Source organism: Pezoporus occidentalis, unplaced genomic scaffold, assembly GCF_034315485.1.
Source record: "Pezoporus occidentalis ecotype Australia unplaced genomic scaffold, CSIRO_AGI_Poc_V1 ctg95, whole genome shotgun sequence".
Classification (NCBI taxonomy): domain Eukaryota; kingdom Metazoa; phylum Chordata; class Aves; order Psittaciformes; family Psittacidae; genus Pezoporus; species Pezoporus occidentalis.
Window position 1 is genome coordinate 1,877,877 of NW_026916315.1, and position 25,596 is coordinate 1,903,472.

Sequence of the window (25,596 nt, forward strand, 5' to 3'; positions counted from 1 at the left end):
AATGTGGCACTTGTTTTTTATTAGTGGAGGGAAAGTAAATTGCAGTAAATCTTAAACTTGGCAAAGTTTTAAAGGAAGATCTTTTAAAAGATGTTAGGACATAAGTTTAGAAATATTTGTTTTTAACATTATATATTAGTTTCTCATTTGGTACATTAGAGGTTCCAGTTACACTGATTTAAAAAAAAAAATTATGGAAGCGTTAAACAGACTTTGTAATGCAATATAGTTAAACCAAAGCAATAAATTATTGTTTGCAATGTTTGTGTTAAAAATTCTTAGATGAATTATATTCAATTTGGCACCATTTTAGTATTGTAGAAGACTTGATACTAGCGTTGAAATGTAGGTATCTGGTGTTTTAAAACAAAAATAAAAGTGAGGAGGTGGACCTAGGATAGATTTTCTTTCTGCCTATCACCATTTCTTTAATGACAAAAGGGAGGGACTAACTGATTTCAAATATGATAAGAATGTTGTTCTTTTGGCACAGGGCCTGAAGTAGGATCACAAGTCAACAATGCCCTTTTAAATCACAGAAATAGAATGTATCCATATCTCAAGGCCCTAGGGGAAGGCAGAGGGGAGAACTTGAACTTTATCTGAAAGGAAATGCTCCCTACAGTAGCAGTTCCTTACAGAAGGATGAGGTATCACAAGTACCAATGGGTGATTAAAAAGGTAAAAAAGATTTCTATTAATTCATTTGTTTTCTTTCCCAACACAGGTGTAACTCATGCAATGGGAGGCAGAGGAGGCCTGAACAGAGGGAATATCAGTTAAATGAACTCTAAAGTAATTACAGATGTGTATACAAAAGTGCCAGTTTGCCTGTGGTTGTTCTAGTGTAATGAAGCCAGAGCTTAAAGCAGTATTTTATACTTAGATTTGTGTGCACACATTTCAATGTCTTTATTAATAAAATTAGACAAAATGTCAACATTCAAATGGCATCTTTTTTGTTAAATCCTCTGCTGTGCATCACTTGCTAGGACAGTTGTACCAGTCTTTGGATACAGTCTTTCCTGTGAGAGCAGTAACAGGTTTTGCTATTCTTTTGCCAACATCCAAACTGTAGTACCGATCTGAAATGAAGATGTGTCAGAATTAAATTTCAGAAACTGCTTAGTACATGGAAAGAATCTTTAAGTTAAAGCCTGCCTTTTAATTTAGGCATGAATAGCAGATTTTCTATTTCCATTCCATATATATGTGGAGGTGAGAGACTATAACAATGAATTTTTGTCCTCAACTTTATTTTTTACGTGTCCTTCTTTGCACTTAGCTAAGTTTTACAATACTGCTAATAATCTGTCCCAAGAAGAGGGAGTAGGGAAGAATACTTTTATACTGCTAGAACATAGATGTAGTCTTTTTGGAAATCAAACAATCTTGCATTGACTACAGAAGTGGGAATTCTGTGGTCCCCAAGTGTGAATGTGCTTATGTTAAGGTTAGGAGTTAGATCATACATCTCATGAGAGATTTACTTTAGTATCCTGTATTTGGATACAGCTAGTTCTTAACGCTTTTTTCTTTTTTTTTTCCTGAATAATACAGAAAATTCTGAGGAATGCTTTCACAGAAGTCAGTGAAAAAACTATCTGTGTGCAGTGGTCCAGGGATTTCAATCTATCACTAATGTAATTCTGCATTTAAGTGTCAGGTTTTTGTCACTTTATAAGCCTGAACGCTTATGGCAATGCATTTTGCAGCTGGCTAGTTTGAGCCATTGTACCTTATTGCTGCTAGTTGTCCTGTAACTCCTGATTTATTTTTTTTTTTTTTAATAGAAACATCTCCCCATTACAGGCAATATTTTAATTCTCAGGACGGTTTAGTAGCGCTTAAAATTGTTCTTGCAGAACCCCAAGCAATAACCTCACACTCCAGAAAGCCGAGAGATTCATAAGCTTCTTTCTTTCCCCTCCCTTAGTCTTCTGAGATACAAAATAACTTGCATTAGCTTTAACTTACTGTAAGAGAAGGCATAATAATCGTAGCCATCTGGCTTATTGTAGTTGGGTAGTGATATAGTTGAATGAATAACTTTCGGGAGCCCTTTCCAGTAGGCATTCATTTTGATTTCCTTACGCAAAACTCCTGCAAGCAAAAGAAAAGTTTGGAGTTGTCGCAGTATGTCTGCTGTAAACTATCATTTGCTTGTATAATCTACAGCAAGTGAGGTACATTGGATTAAAATTTTTTATAGATAATACTTTAAAAAAGCCCAAATGTTGTGTTTCAGAACTACTAAGATTAAAATGGTTGTATAAAAGAAACTTAATAAACGTAAGTTACCAGATGAACGTGGGTTGATTCTGACAGTCTGAATAACGGTTGGCATTCTTACTGCACGTTGGAAGCGTCTCCTTATTACAAGTCTTGGGACATAAGCTGGGTATCTTACAGTAATCTGGGTTCTTCTTTGACACTTCTTAGCTGGTTCTTGTCTGTACACATACTGTTGCATGTTGCCATCTAAAATAGATGTTTGTTTCATTTGGTTAAAAAAATTAACCAACCAAAAACCCAGATAAACAAACAAAACCAACAAAAACCACAATCAAATGAAAGACATACAAAAAAACATAAACACCAAACCACCAACTCTATCAGATATGAAGATGTCACTTTTCATGTCTATTACATGTGATCCATTACATTTTGAGGCAAGTAAAAAACCAAACAGAAAACCTTCATCTCTAAATCCAAGATGAGCTTCTAGGTGCACTGCTCATTACAGTTATTGTAGCAAGTACAATGCCAGGGGAACTGCTTTTGCTGCCATCATTCCTTTTATCAAGGACTCTGTAAGGCCATCGTTTTAGGTTTCATGAGAAGAGGGCTAGAGTCCAAAAAGGGATTTACGTTTCATTGATGTATGGTTTTTAAATCAAGGTAAAAATTCATACATTGGCAGCACATCATTCATACAAGGAAGCACATTAGTTTGAAATAAGAAATGGGGAGGAGATTTCCATACATAGTTAGGAACTAGTAAGATTAAAGCCTTTCTTTCTCTAACCTCAGTCTAAAATAGTTTTTTACTGCCAGATAAAACTTACTCTAATATTTTCCTGGATTCTATCCTTTACAGCCCTCTCCGTTTTAAAAAGCACTGAAACACAAATTTTTAGATCTTCAGGATATTTTTGACTCCCCTAGCACACCTTTAACATCACTTATTTTTTTGAATTTGAGTGAAACACATCTTTTAGTCAAGAGAACTGATGTTTTAATTCCTAAGGCAATTCAAGCACCTCATCTCTGAATTTCTGAAATATGAAACATACCTTTTTTGATAAAATAAACAGATTCTGGTCTATTATTGTATCTTGCAACAGGGAGGGTTGCTACTATTTTTCCACTTAGCCCTGCAAATCCATTTGCAAGAGGTTTGGGATAGCCTTTATCCATAACACCGTTAGTGAAACGCCAGTACAGGGGACCCTGATGATTAAAGGAAAAAAATGAGTAAATTCATTCTTGGTAATTTGAGTTTCAACACAGACATAAAAAATAATCATAACACTAGCATTTTAATAACTATAAAAGTGAGTGGAACCACTACTACATTCATTAAAAACAGGAAGAAAATGTAAACAGATCCTTTTCCAGCCTTTTAACTGCTTTTCAGTGGGGAAAGAGTATCTTAGAAATGAATTATTATAGTGGATACTGAACAAAGCAGTTTGCTTTATAAATCTAGATTTTCATGGGCAGAAAAAAGCTGTTTGGATCCCAGGACTGAATGATTAACTGGGAAGTAACTGCATAATGTCTTTTATGAGATGTGTGTATTTCATTACCTTCTTTCAGGAAGGTAAATGTATTGGGAACAAATTTAGGCTGTTTGGGCAAGGGAAAGGCATGCTAAAATACCTGTATTTTAAACAGTTGGACTTCTTTTGACGTGTGGCCCAATTACTCAATTTCTGTCAATGCTTTGTCTCCTGGCCAGTTACACAGGAAAAAAAGACACTGAATGTAGGTTTTTCCTGATAAGAGGCATCTCAAGGCTCTCACGGGGCGGGGGGGGGTGGTGGTGTGAAGAGTTTTAACTTCACCCACAGAATTTCAAACCCACCACCCTATTTGCAAACGCCTGTATCTATAACACGGGCAATGCAAGGCCCCTCTCCTGTGGAGCTGCTGTTTAAGGACGCTCGTCCGTCCCCGGCTGCCTCTTGCGCCTGTCACATTCGTTCCCCGGCGGGCAAGCTCCCCACCTTGATGAAGAAAGTCTTGCCATCGCAGTTGCACCTGGAGAAGACGGAGTCGATGGGGGACGGGATGCCCCAGCCGTCGCTGATCCGGCGGGGATTGGTCGTTGGTGGGCTCCTGCCGTTCAGCAGCCAGTAGTAGTGACCTGCGCAGCGGGAGGACATAAAGCGAATCGCGCGAGGGAAAGGCACTGCGAACGAGAGCCCCCTCTCCAGCCTCTTCCCAGCTCAGGACGCGGCTGAGGGGGAAGGCGGCTCCTGCACCGGCAGCACCTCCGAGGCGTGGCCGGGCCTAGAGGTACTGGGGCGGGCAGCGGCCTCATGAGTCTCTTCGTGAGGGGTTCGGAACTCTTCAGTGGCTCAGAGGGCAGAGAGATGGGCAGGTGGAGTCCAGGACTGGGACCAGGACCAGGGCAGCCTATCTACCTACCTCGGAAGACGGCCAGGGTGCCGTTCGGCAGCGCCACCATGCCGTCCGCTGGCTTTCCGTTGCACAGGTCCTTCTCATCCTTTGCTGCAAAACAGTGGATTGGGTTTGTTTAACATTCACCAATAATTGAGCTACCCTCCCGCCCCCCCAAGTCCACAGCAGGGTGATGTTCGGGGCTCTCTGTCGTGCAACGGGTTTAATTACTCATTTGAGAGATGTTCCCGGAAAAACTGGCTCTCTCGTTTGGCCCCAGGAGTGCAAGAGCAGCCGTTTACATGACTAAGTATGCATATCTGTGCTTACTGCTTGTCTAAGCACCTGTAATGCAGAAAAAAAAACACCTAGAAATGCACTGCACGCTACCTCTTTTAAATCCTTCATGCTCTGGGATGTTTACTGAGTGCTTGGTAGGTTCCCTTCCCTCTCCATATTTCATTTGTATTTACTCTCACTTAAATATAAAGGAAAGATGAATCTGTTTTGGATAAAAATACAAGTATTTTCCATCTAAAAGCCTTTTTTTTTTTCCTTTTTTTTTGTTTCCAAAATAATTGGAAAACAAATGCCTAAGAACCTGCAGGCTATACCTGATTAAAATGATATGAAAAATGTGGCAAAAAGTGCAGAGGAAAGAGAATACCAGGAAGAGATTTTTTTGTCAACCTTGTGTGATATTTTCTGTATGTGACTACAGAAGACCTGGTTACCATAAGTAATGAATATTCAGCTTTACTCCCTTTCAATGTTTCCACGGAACTTAGAAATTTATCTTCTTTTTCCAGGACTTTTTTTTTCTGCTTGCATCTTCTACAGTACTTGCAGCAAACATTCTTCAGCAAAAAAAATCACATTCTAAACTACATGAAGAATTGACAGAACAACTGAAAACTGAGGTACCAGTATTCAGGATGCTGGCAGCTGCAGCACCTTGGTATGATTTACCTGGTTATGGTTTAGCAGTGGGACAGAAGTAACATGTTCTTGTGACACTGTGTAGAACGCACTTGCATGTCCTTTACTCGTGTGTTTTGTTGTACTCTGGTGGAGTTATTGTTGCTTTTGTACCTACTGAAATGCAATTACCTTGTGTTTCTCCAGGTAAAATTGGCAAGTTGTCAGTTTGTATTAAAGGCTTGTTTATCTCGGGCTCCTCTACTGGCAGAGTTTCAGGGTCAGCTGGATGAGGCTCTTCTCTAGTGTCAGTAATCTCCTGGAAATGTATAGCTGGCTTTGATGTCCCTTTAGAAACAATAAACATTTCTTCTATTGTGTCTTTTTTATCTCTTGTAGTGGTTTCTTTGGTAACTGGAGTTTCCTCTCCTTTGTCAATACTAGGGGCCTTTTCAGCGGAATCAGGCATTTCTTCTTCAGGTGTGACATTAGTTTCTTTGGTGGTCGTTACCTCTTTTTTACCAGCTGTTGTCTCTACAATAACACAAGTATTACTTATGCTCTCTTTAGCTGCTTCTACTGTCTGCTTAGTTTCTGTAGTAGCATCTTTTTTATTTGTTACTACAATTTCCTTGGGTTTAGGAGTTGAATCTGGTTTGGCTGTTGTTGTCAACACAGTGGGCTTGGGCAGGGGAGTTGTAACTGCTGCAGCTGCTTTTACACTCTCTGTCCCCGTGGTGCTTTCTTCTTTCCTAGTTGTGAAAGTCTCTTTTGGCACGTGAGTCTTGTCCTGTTTAGCAGAGGTTACTTCTTTCTCTGCAGCTGTTGTTGTAGTCTTGTCTATGACAGTTGTTTCTGTTGCAGCTGCTGTAGTGACAGTTTGCTCAGCTGTAGGAGTTGTGTTTGGAATATCATCCTTACCTTTAGGAGGGTCATCTTGTTTAGCTGTTCTCTCTGAAGTTACAGTAGTTGTGTCTTTCCTACTTGTTCTTGTTAAAATGTCTTTAAGCACAGTAGTTTTGTCTTTCTTGGGTGTTGTTACCTCTTTGTTCACTGTGGTCGTTTCTGTTTTAGTTGTTGTCCCTTCAGTTATAGGAGTAGTAACAGTTTTAGCTGTTTTGTCTTTTTTGTCAGTTACTGTTATAATCTCAGTAGTCCTAGTTTCAGTCACCACCGTCTTTTGAACGCCTGTAGTCGTGTTTTTCACAGTTGTGCTGGTTGCTACTTTGGGTGCAAAAGTTGTAATTTTCTTCTCAGTTGTTTCTAAAACTGTTGCATCCGATCCAGGTATGGGTTTTTCTTTTGTAGTTGTTGTGACAGTCACAGAACTTTGAGTGCTCATGTCTTTAGCAGTTGTTACTAATCCAGGACCAGTAGCTGTTACTTCCATAGATGTTGTTTTCTGTATGGCAGTGGTGTTAGCCTCAGTGCCTGTAGGGGTAGTCCCCTTGACCCTAGGGGCTGTGGAAGATTCCACCTCTTCTACTTTAGGGGTAGAGGGAGAGTCTGCCTGGATCATTGATGTCTCTGGGGTTATGTCTTTTACCTTAGGGGTGGTGGGAGATTCTGCCTTGGTCGTTGGTGCCTCTGTGGCAGCTGGGCTTGTGTCTTCAGGTTTGGGAGTGGTGGGAGACTCTGCCTTGGTTGTTGGTGCCTCTGGGGTGGTGGAAGAGTCAGCCTTAGTTGTAGGTGCCTCTGTGGCCTCTGGGGTTGTGTCTTCAGGCTGGGAGGTGGTGGGAGAGTCAGGCTTGGTTGTAGGTGCCTCGGAGGCCTCTGGGCTTGTGTCTTCAGGTTTGGGGGTGGCAGAAGATTCTGCCTTGGTTGTTGGTGTCTCTGGGGTAGTGTCTTCTGCTTTGGGGGTGGTGGGAGAGTCAGCCTTGGTCGTTGGCGCCTCTGGGGTTGTGTCTTCAGGTTTGGGAGTGGTGGGAGATATTGCCTTGGTTGTTGGTGCCTCTGGAGTAGTGTCTTCAGGTTTAGGAGTGGTGGGAGAGTCAGCCTTAGTTGTAGATGCCTCAGTGGCTTCAGGGGTTGTGTCTTCAGGTTTGGGAGTGGTGGGAGAGTCAGCCTTGGTCGTTGGCGCCTCTGGGGTTGTGTCTTCAGGTTTGGGAGTGGTGGGAGAGTCTGCTTCAGTTATTGATTCCTCTGTGGCCTCAGGGGTTGTATCTTCTACCTTAGGGGTTGTGGTAGGGTCTGCCCCTGTTGTTGGTGGCTCTGTTGGTTCAGGGGTTGTGTCTTCAGGTTTAGGGGTGGTGGGAGGGTCTGCTTCAGTTACTGGTTCCTCTGTGGCCTCAGGGGTTGTATCTTCTACCTTGGGAGTTGTAGTAGGGTCTGCCTCCGTTGTTGGTGGCTCTGTGGGTTCAGGGGTTGTGTCTTCAGGTTTAGGGGTGGTGGGAGAGTCTGCTTCAGGTACTGGTTCCTCTGTGGCCTCAGGGGTTGTATCTTCTACCTTGGGAGTTGCAGTAGGGTCTGCCTCAGTTGGTGGTGGCTCTGTTGGTTCAGGGGTTGTGTCTTCAGGTTTAGGGGTGGTGGGAGAGTCTGCTTCAGGTACTGGTTCCTCTGTGGCCCCTGGGGTTGTGTCTTCAGGTTTAGGGGTGGTGGTAGGGTCTGCCTCAGTTGGTGGTGGCTCTGTTGGTTCAGGGGTTGTGTCTTCAGGTTTAGGGGTGGTGGGAGAGTCTGCTTCAGGTACCGGTTCCTCTGTGGCCTCAGGGGTTGTATCTTCTACCTTGGGAGTTGTGGTAGGGTCTGCCTCAGTTGGTGGTGGCTTTGTGGGTTCAGGGGTTGTGTCTTCAGGTTTAGGGGTGGTGGGAGAGTCTGCTTCAGGTACTGGTTCCTCTGTGGCCTCAGGGGTTGTATCTTCTACCTTGGGAGTTGTGGTAGGGTCTGCCTCAGTTGGTGGTGGCTCTGTTGTTTCAGGGGTTGTGTCTTCAGGTTTAGGGGTGGTGGGAGAGTCTGCTTCAGGTACTGGTTCCTCTGTGGCCTCAGGGGTTGTATCTTCTACCTTGGGAGTTGTGGTAGGGTCTGCCTCAGTTGGTGGTGGCTCTGTTGGTTCAGGGGTTGTGTCTTCAGGTTTAGGGGTGGTGGGAGAGTCTGCTTCAGTTATTGGTTCCTCTGTGGCCTCTGGGGTTGTGTCTTCAGGTTTAGGGGTGGTGGTAGGGTCTGCCTCAGTTACTGGTTCTTCTGTGTCCTCAGGTGGTGTATCTTCTACCTTAGGGTTGCTGGGAGGGTCTGCCTTGGTTGGTGCTTCCGTGACCTCTGGGGTTGTGTCTTCAGGTTTAGGGGTGGTGGGAGATTCTTCTTCAGTTACTGGTTCCTCTGTGGCCTCAGCTGTTGTATCTTCTGCCTTAGGGGTGGTGGGAGAGTCTGCTTCAGTTACTGGTTCCTCTGTGGCCTCAGCTGTTGTATCTTCTACCTTAGGGGTTGTTGGAGGGTTTGCCTTGGTTGTTGGTGGCTCTGTGGCTTCAGGTGTTGTGTCTTCTACTTTGGGAGTGGTGGGAGGGTCTGCCTTGGTTGGTGCTTCCGTGGCATCTGGGGTTGTGTCTTCAGGTTTGGGGGTGATGGGAGATTCAGCCTTGGCTGTTGACGCTGCTGTTGTCGGTGGGGTATCTATGAGAACATATATATATATTAAGACATTGGAATTGCCGTGCATACACCTATTTCATACTAATTTATTATAGTAATTAGAAATAGCAATTTACCTTTTGAATAGCAATAGTTGTTTTTATGGTTTTTACTCTAAAATCTTACTGTGTAAAATTGCATAAATTAAAGTAATTGAAAAATTTAAAACAGGGAGGAAGGAGAAAGGATATGTGGTAACCTAGGTTAAATTGGTAAATGCTAGTTATGGACTTAGGTAATTGTCAGAAGATAAATAATGTAGAAGAGCAAAGCTAATCTGGACTGTGTTAGATATGAATTCCTTTTGTCTGCATAGGAATTTGCAGCATATCAGCTAAGTTTTTAAGTAATTCTATTGGTTAACCTGTCACAACTCTGAATGCATCACGGCAGATTTTAGTTCGGTGTTTGCAGGTGGGACTACTTCTTGTTTCCATCCCTTTTCAGGGAGGAGGAACTATGCTGGAAAACATAGTCCTTCTGATAAGATGCTTCTCTTCCCAGTCTGTTCTTTTGATTTATTCCTCTGATCTTCATTATAAGATAGCCTGTACTGATGACCTAGACTTGAAGGAAAGGTAGGGAAATGAGAAGAAAGCAAACTTTCTGAACACAGACATCTGACTGCATCTCCTACTGTATATTTATCTTGGATAATTTTCCTTTTTGTGATTTACAGCTTTAAGAGCCACTTCAATGTATATATATATGGTTACACTGACATGTCAAATTGTTTATATGGCTATATTCAGCAAAAAATAACTGTAAATGTTTCTGCATTTTAATCTGTCACTGTTGTCTTTCTGAGGTTTTGCTGTTTAGTTCTGTTTTCACTTTTTTTTTTTCTTTTTTGTTTAGTTTCTGCAGTCTCTCTCCCAGAAGACTGGAACAATTTATAATATTGCAGTGTGAGTAATCTCTGTGTAAATGTATTGTAGAAATAATAACATATTCGTCACTGACATGGACAGTGGGATTGAGTGCGCCCTCAGCAAGTTTGCCGATGACACCAAGCTGTGTGGTTCGGTTGATATGCTGGAGGGAAGGAATGCCATCCAGAGGGACCTTGACACACTTGTGAGGTGGGCTGATGCCAACCTCATGAGGTTTAACCAAGCCAAGTGCAAGGTCCTACACCTGGGTCGGAGCAATGCCAGGCACAGCTACAGGTTGGGCAGAGAAGAGATTCAGAGCAGCCCTGCGGAGAAGGACTTGGGGGTGCTGGTCGATGAGAAAATGAACACGAGCAGGCAGTGTGCACTTGCAGCCCAGAAAGCCAACCGTATCCTGGGCTGCATCAAAAAGAGTGTGACCAGCAGGTTGAAGGAGGTGATCCTGCCCCTTTACTCTGCTCTGCTCTTGTGAGACCTCACCTGGAGTATTGTGTGCAGTTCTGGTGTCCTCAACATAAAAAGGACATGGAACTGTTGGAACAAGTCCGGAGAAGGGCTGTGAGGATGATCAGGGGACTGGAGCACCTCCCGTATGAAGACAGGCTGAGAAAGTTGGGGCTGTTCAGCCTGGAGAAGAGAAGGCTGCGTGGAGACCTCATAGCAGCCTTCCAGTATCTGAAGGGGGGCCTGTAGGGATGCTGGGGAGGGACTCTTCATTAGGGACTGTAGTGACAGGACAAGGGGTAGCAGGTTAAAACTTAAACAGGGGAAGTTTAGATTGGATATAAGGAGGAAATTCTTTCCTGTTAGGGTAGTGAGGCACTGGAATGGGTTGCCCAGGAAGGCTGTGAATGCTCCATCCCTGGCAGTGTTCAAGACCAGGTTGGACAAAGCCCTGGGTGATATGGTTTAGTGTGAGGTGTCCCTGCCCATGGCAGGGTGATTGGAACTTGATCTTAAGGTCCTTTCCAATCCTAACTATTCTATGATTCTATATGAGCACAGAGTTGCAGAATAGATTTTCCTTTCATTCAATGTGTCTGAAATACCCAAGTGGATCCTGTTAATGGTTATTTGAATTTCCTTAACTTTGTTTCATTTAGCCCACTATATTTTTCTTTTTCATAATGGGATGTTGCCACATTAGAAAGGTAAGTATGATAAATTTTAAATTAAAAAACAAAACAAAAGAATGACTGTTAAAATATTGGCCAAAATTGACTCCCTAGTCTCATTTAATTCTTGTTATTTCAGCTTTAGATTTCAGACTGAACCTGAGTTATCACTTAAAATGCTGGAGCAGAATACCAAAGTACACAGGAAAGCAACATATTTTCCATTCAGAAAAAATAAATCATATGTTTTCTGAAGCAGCATGAAGCCTGGTTTGATTAAAGCTAGAGAAACCTGCTAGGAGATTTTCCTGTCTTGGTCCTGCCAATTCATCACTGTCTCAAAATACAACACCCTTCCTGTTCCAGTCCTGTTTGGACTTTGTCCAAAACTGACAACGGTGTGTAACGCTTTTGGAAGATGTGTTTGAAAATCCAGTACAGACACAGGATACATCACCGCACTCCAACATCTGTGCTAAATGAACTCTCCAGTATCCTGAGGCCTAGGTGAGGTAATTAGTTTATGAACTGAGCAGTTCCAAAGCTTGCTAACTGTGGGGTAATGTCTCGCACTGGCTTTCTATTTCTAGAGCAGGAAAATGGTCTTTAATGTTCCTTCAGGTAACACCCATCCTGTTTCATTCATACACTTTCCTACCTTCCATAACTTCATGGTGCTGTGTTACTTCCTCTGGCTTTTCCTCATTTTTGGATGATCTTTTAGATGTTGATTTGTCTTCTAGTGGTGACTTTTCAGCGTGTGCTGAAAGAAATAAAATAATCTGTTAATGGGAGCATTTTTATTCATGGATGCTCAGTCTCAACTATATAAAATGAAAGTGATTACAAAATTTCATGCAGGTTTATTCTTGTCCTACAGGATTCTGTAAAGTATTATTCAGGAGGGAAAGAGCAAAAATACTCTATGGATCTCTAAATGTTTCATCACAGACAGGAGAAATGTTTTCCCCGAAAGTCTGAAGTGAGGCCTTCTTCGCTAATGGCAATTTTGAGGTGGCAAAAAGATGAATTCTGAGTGGGGTTCTATGTTCTAAAAATTCATAAAACTTTTTCTGGCAGCATAGTTTTTTGACAATAGATGACCTGGGACTAACTCACTGTAGTGGATCTCTGAGAGCTATTGTAATTGCCAAGCATTTACTTTGATAAACCCCTGAAGATCTAGTTATTTTGTAGTACTTCAGATGTGATAATTCTATACAAGTGATCATTTGGGAGAGACTTCTTAAAAGCAGTAGTTCCGTTGAAATAGATAGGAGCTACAAAGCAGGCATGGACCAAAGAAGCCACACAAGTTCTAAGAATTATGCTAATGTCTAGTAGGCTGAGTTTTAGGAGAAATGAGGTTTGTGTTCAGATTTTCCAACTCTGAAGGTCGCATGGGAATTCACTTGCATCCAAGTAAGTGCCAGAATTTATCACTGGATCAAATTGTAGAATTGGGAGTGACACTCTCTCTTCCCCCTAGCATAGCCTTGTAGAAGGATCTTGTGAAAAAAGTGCGATGGAGCTCAGGGAGCTTGCAGAATCTATTTACATCCAATCAAAGGAGCTGGTAGCTGCCACAGGTACGTGTGATCACCTTGTTACAAAAGGAGACGTAGTTTTGTCTCATAAGGTGATGACCATGGTATCAAGGTATTTACTTTCATAGCCAAGCTAGTACTCTGAGCAAGCAAGGTTGGGTGTTGGACTATTTTTGTTGAACTACCTTGGTGATGACTCCCATTATATCTACCTGTATGCATCCAAAAAGTGTTCATGCTTGAGAAAATGGTAAATTTATTTTTGAAATTAGACCTTTTTTTCCATTTTGTTGGTTTTTTTTTTTTGTTTATTGTTGGGATTTTTTGGTTTTGTGGGGTTTTTCTTTCTTTTCTTTTGGGGGGGGTCGTTGTTTGGGGCTTTTGTTTGTTTTTTTTTGGTTTTGTTTTGGTTTTGTTTCAGTAGTCAACTTCTTGCATCCTAAGAAGCCAGCGTTTTATGATAATGCAAAGCATCTTTGTTTAAATACATCTAAGAAAAATATAATGGTAAATTTCTTACCCTCTTCACAGTGTTCCACATAGTCTGGGCAACATTTGCCATATCTGCTGCAGTCTGCATCACAGTCACATTCTCTTCCTCTTTCAAAGGCTTCAAAGCAACGTCCTCTGCAGGAGAGTGCTACTTAAGGCAGAACAAGAAGGTGAGTAATTTTGGCTAGCTCACATTTGATGCTGGGACCTTTCTACAGTGAAGTCATTTGCTTCACCTGAGGTAAAGAACAGTTTCAAAAAGCCAGTGGTTATCCTGGTCTGATTCAGAACTTGTTTGTGTAACTGTGGGATTTGGATCAGGCTATACAACCAGAACTGCACTTTGCAACTGCAGTATATTGAGACCATTTAGAATTTATAATGGAATAAGGTGTGACCTCAACGTTCACTTTAGCTAGGTCCCATCATAGAAGGTTTCAGTTTCCTTGATCAAGCAGCAGTTATCTCAAGAATGGTATTTAAATTCTGGGTTGGGTTTCCAAAAAGGTGTTCATAAGGGTACCTCTCTGCATCGAGTGATGTGTCTAAGAAAGCATTTCTGAAAATAATTTGCCCAAATAGGTCATGACCAAGTGTACCTTGTGTCTCTGGGCAAATACTGCAACTTTATTGTGTGAATGAGTTAACAAACCTGCACAGTGACTAATTTTGAAACGTTATCCCAGTCTATTTAATACAATTCTTAAATTATTAGTATTGAAAGAGTATCTAGTGTGTTTTGACATAAGTAATAACCATGTGTTTTTAATATTTCATGATTGGTTAATTTCTGACAACTACAGTACTTCTGTTTCATATCAAATAATGTCCAAATTGTTTTGGAAACTGTGTATGCACATATTACAGATTTTAGCAAAATATGCTTGCTGTATTTTTCAAGGACAAGTTTTGACCCTAAACATTTCCATCACATTACAATCTAATATTTATTAACATTCTGTAGTACCTTTAATAGGTACTTAGTTAACTATTAAGTTGCAGTGATTACATTAGACCTGAAGTGAGTATTTCTGGAGGATGCTTAGTATCTCACAGTATTGAGACAATAACTGACTATCACTTGGTATTTCCAGAATTTATCATATGATCTGTTATTCTGGTCCTGTATCTTTTCTGTAGATAAATCTCTATTGAAATCATTGTCTCTGTGGCATGCATGTGGCACTATCTATCAAAATCAGAATTAGTGTATAGGCAGATTCTGAAATTCTTTTGACCAATGTAGATGTGGATTGAGTCTGTTAATGCCAGTGAATTTATCCCACATGCACAAGTGAATATCGTTTTATGATGTTAGGGTTTATTTTATTCATAAACAGTGTCTGGCATTTCTCTAATTTAGTCAGCACCGATCACACACTAGCTGTGCAACAGTCCTTAGACTGCCTGCATCCTTTTACGATGGTGCCTACTGTGCTTGCCTGAATTCAGCCATTTAGGATAGAATAGGGGAGACTTCCTCTAGCCTTAAGCATTTTATGAAGTGTTATATAGATGCCAGAATAACTTTGGAACTGAGCCCACAATAAGGCCAGGTTGGATAGACCCTTGGGTAACAGGGTTTAGTGGGAGGTGTCCCTGCCCATGGCAGGGGGGCTGGAACTAGATGATCTTAAGGACCTTTCCAACCCTAACTATTCTATGATTCTATGATTCTAAATAAATGGTCTACATAACTAAAATACCTCAGTATGTACTTTCAGTTATGAGAAATGCTGATGTTCCCTCACAAATCAGAATTGGGCTGGGAAGACTGAAAATGAAGGTGCTTTCTCTTTGTGTGTCAGAGTGGCAGAATTAGTGTTTCAAGGAGTGGTGTGTCTGCCTTTTAAACAACTCCTGGGCTATATTGCTGGATCTAAGAAGTCTTACACCTGTAACTTACTAGAACTGCAGTGTAGTGTAACAAGCTGCAGTGAGCTAAATTGCTGATATTTTTGACATTTGATTCATAATAAAATACTTCTAAACTCTCAGTAAAACAGTTTGAAATACCGGTACTTATTTAAACTATGCAGTTTTGCTTATAAATAAGACATATAAAATAATATTCGTCCAACCATCTTTTCAATGCAACTCTGGACATGGTTCTGATCCAGAGTGAATTTTTATTCATGGAAGGACCCTGACTTTGGATTAGACTTTACAGCCTACGCAATTCTTCAGTTTGAGTTGGGATGCCCCAGAATGTCTTCCTGAAAACCCCTGGATTTGTTTCTTCCTTTTTTTTTTTTTTTTTTTTTGTACAAGAGACAAACAGATACAGTACAAATGCACTAAGGAGAAGAAAGCAAGGAGTAAGCAAACTGTTTCCCCCCTCTTGCCTCTGTTCTTCTGAAAAGCAATTTTTTTTTCTCAGGGTAACTTGTGGATATACAATTTTCTTTGAATGGGTTGTGAGAGGTTATCACTGAGTTTTTGAGGGGGAGAACAATATGTATAGGAGAGGAGAACAAGGACACAGCAAACTAAGACATTTAAGCATTCAGAGAAGAGGCACTGGTGTGGTAGGGAGCTGGAGCAAAGGGGAGGGGAAGTTTTGTCAATAGGAACTGGCTGTGTTTGGGAACTTACCCACTGTGCAGACTTTCTTGAAGTCGGGGCAGCACTCCATGTAGTGATGACAGTTATAATCACATTGGCAGTCATGCTCTCTAGAATACCCTTGCCCACATCTCCCTGTACAGCTTGATAAATCTAAAATCACACAACACTGATGTAAACATTGCCAAACCAAAATGGTATGTTAGGAAATGTGGAGGTAGTAAGATTTATCTTTTCTTTCTACAGAATGCCATTTCTTCACTTGGTATTGCAAAAACTGTGGGCCTGATGCAACCCCTCCTGAAAGCATGCAGATCAGAGGTTTTTTCTGAGTCAGCCTGAGAACCAGCATCAGTGCACGTTCAGGTTAGAGGGGTATTCTGCTGAGGCTACCATATCCTATTTCTTCTTTAGATCAACAAATCCTTGAGGCCTGGTTGAGTAGTATGACCACAGCAGTTCTGCCATCCAAACTAGCTGGTGAAGATTTAACTTAGGCAGTACATCAGCCAGGCACTATATTGTTTTGCAGATTATTCTCCATCTTAATTCACCTTATGTATGGTATGACTGTAGATGTGCATCTGCCTAACTGTACCTGACAGCCCCATTAGGTCTGTCTGATTTTTACTTTTGGTAATGTTCTTTGTAATAATCAAATAAAATCTCCTGAGCACTGTCATAATAAATACAGGTCCCTGGAGCCATTCTTGCAATAAATTTTCAAAATCTGCCTGCCCTCTACATGTTTGGGTTTTTTCCTCTGAGGTCAATGTGGAATTTGGTATCAATTCTGAAGTTAGGAACAGTTGGGATCCACTCCTGCAATCTTCTATGAAGTATCTTTTCTGTTTTGTTAATTAGGAAATCACTTACTAGCATATTAACATAAATGTTCATTCCACAGTGGCTTTACTGCTAGACTGTTTTCAGATTGGAAAATGCTAGACAAAAATAAATAATAAATAAATAGTGCAGATTGCAACTGCTTTCAAACTGCAAGCATTCAAACTCAGCAGCCATTCGTTACCTTCTATTGCCAGATCAGATATTCACCCTGCAACAACTCCCCTTCCTACGTGAAATCTCTACTAATGTAACATGCTAACAGCTTCTTCTGGAAGTGAAACATGCAGGACCACAGGGGAAGTGCCCCTAAATACAAACAAAGAAGCTGAACAGTCAGCAAGCTAAAAGTGAAGATAATTAGCGTTGAGGAACAACAAGAAAATAACAAGAACTAACATGTAACAAAGCACAACACCAAAGACAATTTCTGACAGCACACACACAGTGTGTGTATGAAGGAAGACCAAGTAATAACAAACAATTATATATATATTGATTTTCAGCTGTTAGGTATAATGTTTGTTACCACTTTTTTACAAAAAAATGAAAGGGGACACAGTGTTATCACTATAACAACTTGATAGCTACTTGAGAGCTATGACAACACAAGGCTTGCCAGGGTGCAAATTCTTTGGTTTCTTCTTAATGGTGTTATTTTAGTTAGAAACCAATTACTGAGCTTTGAAAACAAATGCGAATCTGCAATATTAGACAAATAATTGCCAAAATTTGCCTTTGTGATGGTAGTAACAGTGCATTTAATGGCAAGACACTTAACACAGTATAGATATTCCTTTCCCTGAGCCTGTTATGTTTAAATAGTTATAAACAAGTTTTGTGGATACTGTAACTTTAGATTCTTCCTTGAATCATGCTGCAAATCACTTAGGCTAAATACGTCAGAGAGCAACAGGATCTGTATAATATGTCTACCAAAAAAAGAAGTAGGTTTCATACACATTTAGTATTCTATTCATATTTATATGTTACTCCTCAAATAAAATAGGACCATGCTGTACCAAGATATATTTATGAAAATATTCATTGATGATAAAGCTGAATCATAATTCCTGTCTGAATAAATGTAAAGTTCTAGAACTTAGTCTCTTTATGGAGATGCATTTGGAGCATTCTTACTACTTATTAGATATCCTAGACACCCTCCCTTCAACTTTGTATGTTACAGTACCTTGAGAAGACACTTCTTGAATCAAGGGCAGTGAAAGGATCACCAGGGAAACGCAAAGTATGTTCCATATGACCGTTACTTTCAGGTACGACATCATCCCTAAAAGGAAATAATCCCACATCACTACACGCAATTCAATTAATCAGTTCATAATTTTAAAAAAATGTAGTATGTACCTTTATACATAATACTTGTCTAATAACAATATAAAATTAATACTGAAATTGTTCAAGGACAAATTGCTAATTTAGAATTACTCCATGTGTTGTCTCTTATTAGTCAATTAGCTGTTAGATTTTGTAGTATAACTAGGAAAATTCATTATTAACACATAATGGAAGTAATTTTTTTTCAGAATTCTATTACCTGAAAAACCTAGTCTTTTTTTAACATAGATGCACTTCAGTACAATTGTTTTTAAGGTTATAATGCTAATAAATATAAAAGTAAAGCAAGAAAAACTACTATAAATACATTAGTTATTAAGCAACGCAATTTTATAGGCCATAACCTATCATTGGAATATTAGTGTTTAAATATGTTGAATGGAAATGCAGGATAAAAGTAAGTCTTCTTTCAAAAGGAAAACTTGTGTGTTTTTTCTGTTCCAGTTTATCCTTTTCCTTTTGAAGAAGTGAACTTTGGTCAGAATGCTCTTAGTAGAGACAGGTGTCACACTTACCTAACGAAGAATATGTCTGCTCTCAGTGATGTTTCAGATGCCTTATATATCGCTTTGTAACTGTGCTGGGGTTAACTAATTAGAGAGCTTGTTAAGCAAAACTGCCAATGACAGCTTATGACAGCAAACTTTCCACAAAACTTGGAAGAGGTCCCAGATGACTAGGCTGACACAACATCTGGAAAATACTCCCATTAAGAAAAATGATTACAGAAAAAGCTAAATAGGGACTTAGTAGTCAAAACACATTTTGATTGCAGAGTGAAATGAACAAATTGTCCTGAATGCATCTGGAAGGCATTAGATATTATTGCATAGCAATAAAAAAAAATCATTATAGGCAAAAGCTGACTATATTTTCTTTCCTGTCAAATGTAGCTTAGGTGACAGTAGCCTAAAATCCTGCAGTATTATCTGCTACTGATGGTGAATCTTCTCCAAAAAGTTTTAAGATCTAATTCATACAGCCATTAGTAATTCAACAGTTCCAGACTGAATATATAGTGCTTTTTCCTGAACTGAATGGAAATTTTGCCAAGGTATTGGCTAGAAATCAAAGAGTTTAGTTGACTCTCAAATCTATTGAATGTATTATATATAAAGAATCAAAATGAATTAGAGAACTAATTTTTTCCAGTGGTCACTGTGTTTATTGATACCAGATTCAGGATACTGGAAATGGTTATTTGTAACACTGTCTTAGAGCTAAAGGAGGTTTCTATTTAAACTTTTAATGATCCTGACTCTCAGGGTTTGGGAAGGATTTTTGGGAAGGGTTTGGGAAGGCCAGGGGACTTTGATACTTCTGTCTTGTGATATTGCAAAGTAATTCTGTTATCCTAAAATAAGAAGTATGGTATAATATACATTCATCCCAATTGAGGAAAGCACTTAAAATGAGCTTCAGTCTCTTAAGGAAAATAACGTAGATACCTCTGAGAAGGAGTGGGTTTAGTTATGCATGTGCTTGAATGTTTTCCTCACTTTGTCCATGTTGCACACTTTGTGAAACTGTAGTATTTTAATGCTAGAATTTCTTTCTAATTTCTTTATTATCCCAATAGAAGCAGTTTCATTCAGTCTTTCTGGATTTCTAAATTTCAAATTGCTTTCATATCACAGCCAGGCTTCAATTAGTTGATTCCAGTCAATGAAAGAGTGCTTAATCATTGCTCTAGGAAAGCATATAATCTTTGTGGAGTTTTTAGAGTTATTTAGACAGGTGTTAAGTGGGAGCACCTACATAATGTTGATCTGCTATTCAGTGTCCCCTGCCCACTGCCAACCTACTTATGAAGTAACTATTACTCTACTTTTTGGAAAAAGGAACCCAAGGATCTGAGATTTTATGGAGTTGATTCAAAATAATACATGGAAGGAAATATATATGACATGCCTTATACTAATATCTTCAGTGCTGTCTTCAGTGGAGCTGACTATAAACTTGATAAAGAACTGTGGTTTGAGAAGAAAAGTACCTGCTTATAGATATTTAAAGCCTAAGGAAGAAGTAATTGTTAGGGTAGCTAAATAGGATCAATATGATGAGAGTTTTTTTAGAAAACTACAAAAATGTTCAAAACTTAATTTATAATTTGATCAAGAACAACATTTAAGAATACATTATGAGTATATCCTTACTTTGATATCCATGGTATTGAAGAGATTTATTGACTCTTCCATCATCTCACATCTCTGAGTCACAGTTATACTGGCTAGCTACCTGAGGTGAAGAAATAAATACAAAGTAAAAATGTAACAGAAGATCAAAATTATTATCATGCTTCTATTAACATGTCAGTACTAAATTAAGTCATATGAAGACATACAGAACTTGAAAATATGAGTGCTCATGATTGGCTGCTGCATTTATTAGGCATCAGTATGTTTATTTTGGCAGGGTTGTATTTGATTTCTCTTAAAAATTAAGTTTTTGGACCATCAGGGGTGACAGGTTTCCAAAGTTTGAGTGATGAGAAGATAATAATTCTATGACTGGATTAACGGGATGTGGAAAACACTTTAGGCACCTTTAAATTGTAGTGTGTCATTGGCATTGAAATGGTATCTAAGCAGGCACTTCACAGCATGTGATCAGACAGCAGTGAAATGGGGTTTATAGCCTGAAGAGCTTCTGCTGGTCTTCCCTCTGTTTTCAGAGATGGACTTTGAAATCCTGCTTTAAATAATTGTTATGGTTTCTGGGAGGCAGTAAGAAATACACTTAAATATAGTCACAAACAGGGCACTCATGATGGACAGGGTTTACTTGCTACTGTTACGCAAAGGTTTGTGTGCCAGTGAAAAGGGTCTTAAGACTTACAATGAATAAGCAGGGAGCTGCTTGGAGGGGTAAAAAACAGATTTGGAGCTATAAAAAGAGAGAAAGGACAATGTTCAATCTTCTTATTTTTATTTCTGCTGCATTTAGGGAAAAGGGACTTGTTATGTTCTTGATGAGTAAAGATTCATGGCTTCACATTTTCATTTTGTCTTTGAGCAACATATGGAACCTAATATTGTGTTTGGTCACTCTAGCTGGAAAGAGATAACATTACTTTTCATCTGATCTCTTGTTGCTTCAGGTAGCTATCAACTGACCAGTCATTTCATTTGGCAAGTGTTTCAGGCAACATAAACTCTCTATTAAATCTTGCCATGTCTATCCAAAATCTTATCTGTGTTTCCCAACTTCATTTGTTGATTAATTTTATTTTATTTTTTAAATTACTATTAATTTTTTTAAATTACTATTATTGTTGTTTTTTATTTCTGGATTAATGAATTCCTTACGTTGATGCCTGTGGCTCAGCTGTATTCTTAAGCTTTTTCAGGCCTTGTTTATTTATTTATTTTTTTGGAAACTCCTCAGTCAGCCACATTTATGATAGTGGTTTTGGGATGTGTTCATATTCACTGGGGTTCACATGGAAAATACAAGCCAGTGAAATCCCAGGCAACAGTTGTTAATCTGGATCTGCTCTGACAAACGCTTTATTGCTTTTTCAGTCCCATCGTTGAACCCCATTCTTAACCCCTCAGTATCCTCAAAATACTGTGTTATTTTCATTTTTATAAAAACAAAGTTACATTTGAAGTGATCTGAATCTTTAGGAGATCTTGGGTCTAAGAGCAGATAAATTCTTCCCAGGAGAATTTATATAGAGAAACTGAGCAGAGCAAGAGTGAAGAAAACAGAAGAGCATGTACTGGGTACTGTTGGGTCTGTTAAATACTCACTGATTAGTGTACCTCTTTTTAATTTTTAACCTAGCAGGAATTTAATTGGAAGTGAAGTGAGAGTGCTGGAAATATCACTAAATGATTTACTTAGAAAAATCATGAAGAATCACAGAAAACTTTTGCTCTTGCAGGAAGGACTGACACGCTTTCAGGTTTATGGTGGTGGAGGGACAAGGAAGGAGAATGATGTAGAGGAGGTAAAAGCCCTGGTGTGGGAAGGGCATGGAGCTACAATTAATTCTGCTGTGGCGCATCTGATAATTGATTGAAGAATGCTTCCCTGTATTGCCTTCTACGATCAGTTACTTTTTCCATGCTGGAACTGGCTGCATTTTATTGGCAAATTTTATTTGATTATAGAAAAGAAAATCTTGATTTTTAAGAACACCTAAATATGCTGACATTTAAGACAAAAGAATATTAATACGATAGTTTTGCTGTGATTTATGAGTAGCAGCGGTATCGCAATGAATTCTGTTGTAGCAAGCTGCTACAGCAGCTTGCAGTAGTAAGGGTCAGGTGGTCACATGCATCATCCATTGATGTAAATATAGACTCACTGCATTTTTCCAATTTGTAAAAGTTGAGAGAATTGTTTTAAAGTAAGAATTTGAACAATATGATTTAGAAATAGATTTGTCCTCAGAGATAATAGATAAGCCCATAATGATAGGTGGATGAGAAGGACAGAATCTGCATGTTTGATTTACTTTAATAGTAATTATATATAATGTATAGTAACTATATACAATTATATAACTATTCTGGAAGGGCCTTTAAACTCAGTACAGCTGCAGACTTCACTGAATATCTTGAAGTGCAGCAGAAGCAGAAGCAGAGCACCTGACTGGTTACATCTATAGATGTATCTACCTTGACTTTCTCCAAATCCTTGGCCCCAAGACTATGTCTTTATAGCTGTCATAATATTTCCTCTAACAATTTCCTCTAAAAAATATTGTAAAGGTTTTTATCCCAAAGCTAGAGCATGGATTTATTTGCACTAACACAATCTCATTGTGCATGGACTGTGTGCTTTGATTCTTACAACTGAGCAGACTTTTAGTGACAGAAAAGTACAGGAGAAAATCTCTCAAAGAACAACTGGCAGGATAGGACCTGACTAAATCAGAAATATTCATTGTCTTTCTTTCACAGTATAGGAATTATATCCTTCTTAACTTTGGTTTAGTGCAAGGGTTATTGATTAGGATCAAGATAGCCTAGTAAAATGTGATTACTGCTTTGTAAAATGTTTCACAAAATGAATTATATTCCATATTGTTTGCTGTTTTTAAATTGATGCAGTGTATGGACTAATTCTGCTGAATAATAGCTGGAAGAAAATGGGATTCAACTATAGGAAGGAAAGATTTTCATGCAAGATTTGATTAATATGAAGAATGGGACGTGATAAGAAGAATAAGGAAAATTAACATGAGAAAGGGTGCTTCAGGTAGGAAAAAGGTAAATCTAGGAGAGTAAGATGTTATATGTGTCTGTTCACAACAAGCTATTATGCTTACCATTTAAACAAGGAATTCTCAGTTTAACAGTAGCAGTTGAGTTTGCACTGGCTTCTGGTTAATTTGTGAATGAAAGATGCAGAAAATTCTTCCAGGCCACAGTTACTTCATTACCACCTAAAGACTGCTAATAAAGACACCCAGAAACAGTCACCACTTTGACTGAAGAATAACAGCCTTGCTTTGGCAAAATAGCAGTGAAAAAGTGTCAGAATGTTTTGGGATGGTTTTTGTTGGTTTTTTTTTTTCAGACTTGGTATGAAGTAATTTTCTTGTAACTTGAAGAGTCATCTGAAACATCACACTCAGGCTACTATAAATAATCCTTTTAACACATTCTTGAGCTTTCACTTCTTATGTATTCAAGCAATGGTGGTCTCAGTCCTCCTGGGAAGTTGAACACACACAGCACGACTGCAGCAGCTCAAAACAGAGCACTGAGACTCAGCAACCTGTTAGCAATTTAAATGTAACAGGAAGATTCTGATAACAAGTAAAATGGTTGCAGAAATATAAATTACTCAGCAAGGCTATGGTATATTGCAGGTTGTGCTGTGCTGATCTAAATCTGAAAAAAGAATAATCTGCAGCAAAGGCAGGATTCTGAGCCTGATATGTTGAGGGAATAATAAGGCAAAATGAAGAAATTTAACCAGCTTTAGTTGTTTATCATCCAAATATTTTTCTGGTCTATCAGGAAATTTATAGGCATTGGTCTCTGTTTGCCTATATTTAAATCTGAGGTTAGAACCGAAATAATATTAGGTTTTAGAAATCTAAAACTGAAAGTTCACCAATTACTAGTTTCCCAACAGCACAGTTAGCTAGGAGCTCCCTTCCTGCTGGGAGTTCTTTACTTCCCTTACACAGTCCTCTTTCACAGCATGGGCTACCATAATTAAAAGCTACTGTTAGGGTTGGGCAACTGAACTAGTCCCATACCCTTCCTGAGATGCTTGAGGTTGGGGTCAAGGTCAAGCTTTGGCAAGATGAGTCTTCAAGAACTCTGTAGATTTTAAAAGCCCCAAGAGTTAAAAGAGGTCTGGCAGTAGTAAGGATTGGTGTTTGTCTGTTTAAATGATTCATCCCGCCTTCTAGACTTCAAATTAAATTTATGGTTTGAATTAAAGTTATATTGTAAGACTCTAGTGATTCAACTTTGTGGCATTCAGTTTTAGGAAGTTGTCTGGCAGGGCCTGTTTACTCCCATATACTGTTAGGATTGATCAATATCCATGTTACTAAGCATATTATTTGTGCTCAGACTTAGGGCTTCTGGCTTGAAGCTCAGGTACTAAGAGGATAAAAGGAGGGCTTAGGATTGAAGATGATCTTCTGTGTTATTGTTGGTATTGATCTCCCAAGTAACATCTGGGTTTAGGGGTTCATGTTATTAGGATCCTTATTTATGGTTATATTCCATATATGCTTAGTAATAGCATTTCAGTGTATTTCATTAATGTTTGATTTACATGTTTCAGTTTCGACCTAAAATTTTCACGTATTGGTGTGTTTCAGTTGCCCATTTCACTCACTGCAAAGATTGGCCTCATTCTTATAACTGAGTTTAGCATGAGCATGTGGGTTGGAGTTTTTATCTGTTAAAAACAAGAGGGGTGAAACCATACTTGGATAAGAAATTGTTTCATTCTTAAAGCAATTATAGTGCCATACTGTATTCCACAGACACTGCAGGCTTAAGCAGTGATTTAGTGTTAGTAGGAGAGAATGTCTAATGTACTTAGGGTTAGGGGTTGGAAACTCAAAGGCCAGAAATTTGTGACCTGTATGTAATCTGAAGGCAGAACAATGATGACTGCTTGTAGAATATATGAATGTGGTGCATATCCAGGGAGTAGAAGATTAAAGGCTATCAATTTCTGTGCTCTAGGTCTTGATTAATCTTCAGTTAGCAACAGGAAAAGAGACCTTTTTCTTCCGTAAGGCGTAGCATTGAAGTGTTGGTGCATCAAGTTTTTGCACCTCAGTGTCATCACTGTGAAAGGAAGGGACAGGATGCAGAATTCCAGCAAATGTGTCCTATGTTTTCTGGAGCTAACATCTGAGAATGAATCACTACCTTAGTGTGTCACTGAACATAGTCTGCTCTCTTTCTGTTACAGTATTGTTTGCTGATGGCTCCTTAACTTTTTGAGGGACTCTGAGTTGTAGAGGACTGCAAGTAGCAGAAAGTTTCTCCAGTGAGTAGAAAATTCAGGAGTTTGCATCACTCTCTGAATGGGGTGGGACCTACATAGGCAATAAATAACTGCCATCAATAAAAGCTGAGTTTGAAAAATGATTTACTTTCCTTGGCTGGACTGTGA

The 25,596-nt window shown here is 39.2% G+C and overlaps 2 protein-coding genes and 2 long non-coding RNA genes across 12 annotated transcripts in view; 3 read left to right on the forward strand and 1 right to left on the reverse strand.

Annotated features, from left to right (window-relative positions):
* Positions 1 to 940, forward strand: part of TPR (translocated promoter region, nuclear basket protein) — a 44,229-nt gene extending 43,289 nt beyond the window's left edge. For all 3 annotated transcript variants that reach the window (XM_062606249.1, XM_062606246.1, XM_062606247.1), the window contains exon 51: positions 728 to 940. In XM_062606249.1, coding sequence (XP_062462233.1) covers positions 728 to 783 — 56 coding nt within the window. In that variant the 3' untranslated portion in view covers positions 784 to 940. The remainder of the gene's footprint in view (positions 1 to 727) is intronic.
* PRG4 (proteoglycan 4) lies at positions 888 to 18,525 on the reverse strand. Of its 5 annotated transcripts, XM_062606251.1 has the most exons (12): positions 18,501 to 18,520; positions 17,819 to 17,917; positions 15,811 to 15,933; positions 13,244 to 13,363; positions 11,835 to 11,939; positions 5,726 to 9,150; positions 4,657 to 4,729; positions 4,233 to 4,372; positions 3,297 to 3,453; positions 2,302 to 2,481; positions 1,978 to 2,103; positions 888 to 1,085 (listed from the first exon to the last, which is right to left on the reverse strand). In XM_062606251.1, the coding sequence occupies exons 2-12, from the start codon at positions 17,913 to 17,915 to the stop codon at positions 982 to 984; spliced, it is 4,650 nt and encodes a 1,549-aa protein (XP_062462235.1). In that variant the 5' UTR covers positions 17,916 to 17,917; positions 18,501 to 18,520; the 3' UTR covers positions 888 to 981. The 5 variants fall into 5 exon arrangements, with proteins under 5 accessions (XP_062462235.1, XP_062462234.1, XP_062462239.1 ...); XM_062606250.1 differs by lacking the exon at positions 18,501 to 18,520 and having other exon boundaries at positions 4,657 to 4,740; positions 5,740 to 9,150; positions 13,244 to 13,366; XM_062606252.1 differs by lacking the exon at positions 888 to 1,085 and having other exon boundaries at positions 1,188 to 2,103; positions 13,244 to 13,366; positions 18,501 to 18,525.
* LOC134157379 (uncharacterized) lies at positions 8,418 to 9,259 on the forward strand. The gene is made up of 3 exons (XR_009962304.1): positions 8,418 to 8,505; positions 8,575 to 8,682; positions 9,091 to 9,259. It is a non-coding gene; the product is annotated as an uncharacterized LOC134157379 (long non-coding RNA).
* On the forward strand, positions 12,090 to 24,663 carry LOC134157378 (uncharacterized). 3 transcript variants are annotated; one of them, XR_009962303.1, is made up of 5 exons: positions 12,090 to 12,765; positions 13,255 to 13,385; positions 16,027 to 16,146; positions 17,816 to 17,903; positions 23,052 to 23,275. It is a non-coding gene; the product is annotated as an uncharacterized LOC134157378 (long non-coding RNA). The 3 variants fall into 3 exon arrangements; XR_009962302.1 differs by lacking the exons at positions 12,090 to 12,765; positions 13,255 to 13,385; positions 16,027 to 16,146 and adding exons at positions 14,899 to 15,533; positions 23,300 to 24,663 and having other exon boundaries at positions 23,052 to 23,210; XR_009962301.1 differs by lacking the exons at positions 12,090 to 12,765; positions 13,255 to 13,385; positions 16,027 to 16,146 and adding an exon at positions 14,899 to 15,533.
* Positions 24,664 to 25,596: the final 933 nt, after the last annotated feature.

Bases quoted from the DNA above. Each gene is read 5' to 3' on its own strand.
- PRG4 (XM_062606251.1), bottom strand. From the start codon at position 17,915: ATGATGTCGTACCTGAAAGTAACGGTCATATGGAACATACTTTGCGTT. The intron at 9,151-11,834 runs GTAGGAAAGTGT...ATGTTCTCATAG, and splicing joins GCACCATGAAGTTATGGAAG to ATACCCCACCGACAACAGCA. The intron at 3,454-4,232 runs GTGGGGAGCTTG...TTTAATCATCAG, and splicing joins GCAAGACTTTCTTCATCAAG to GGTCCCCTGTACTGGCGTTT.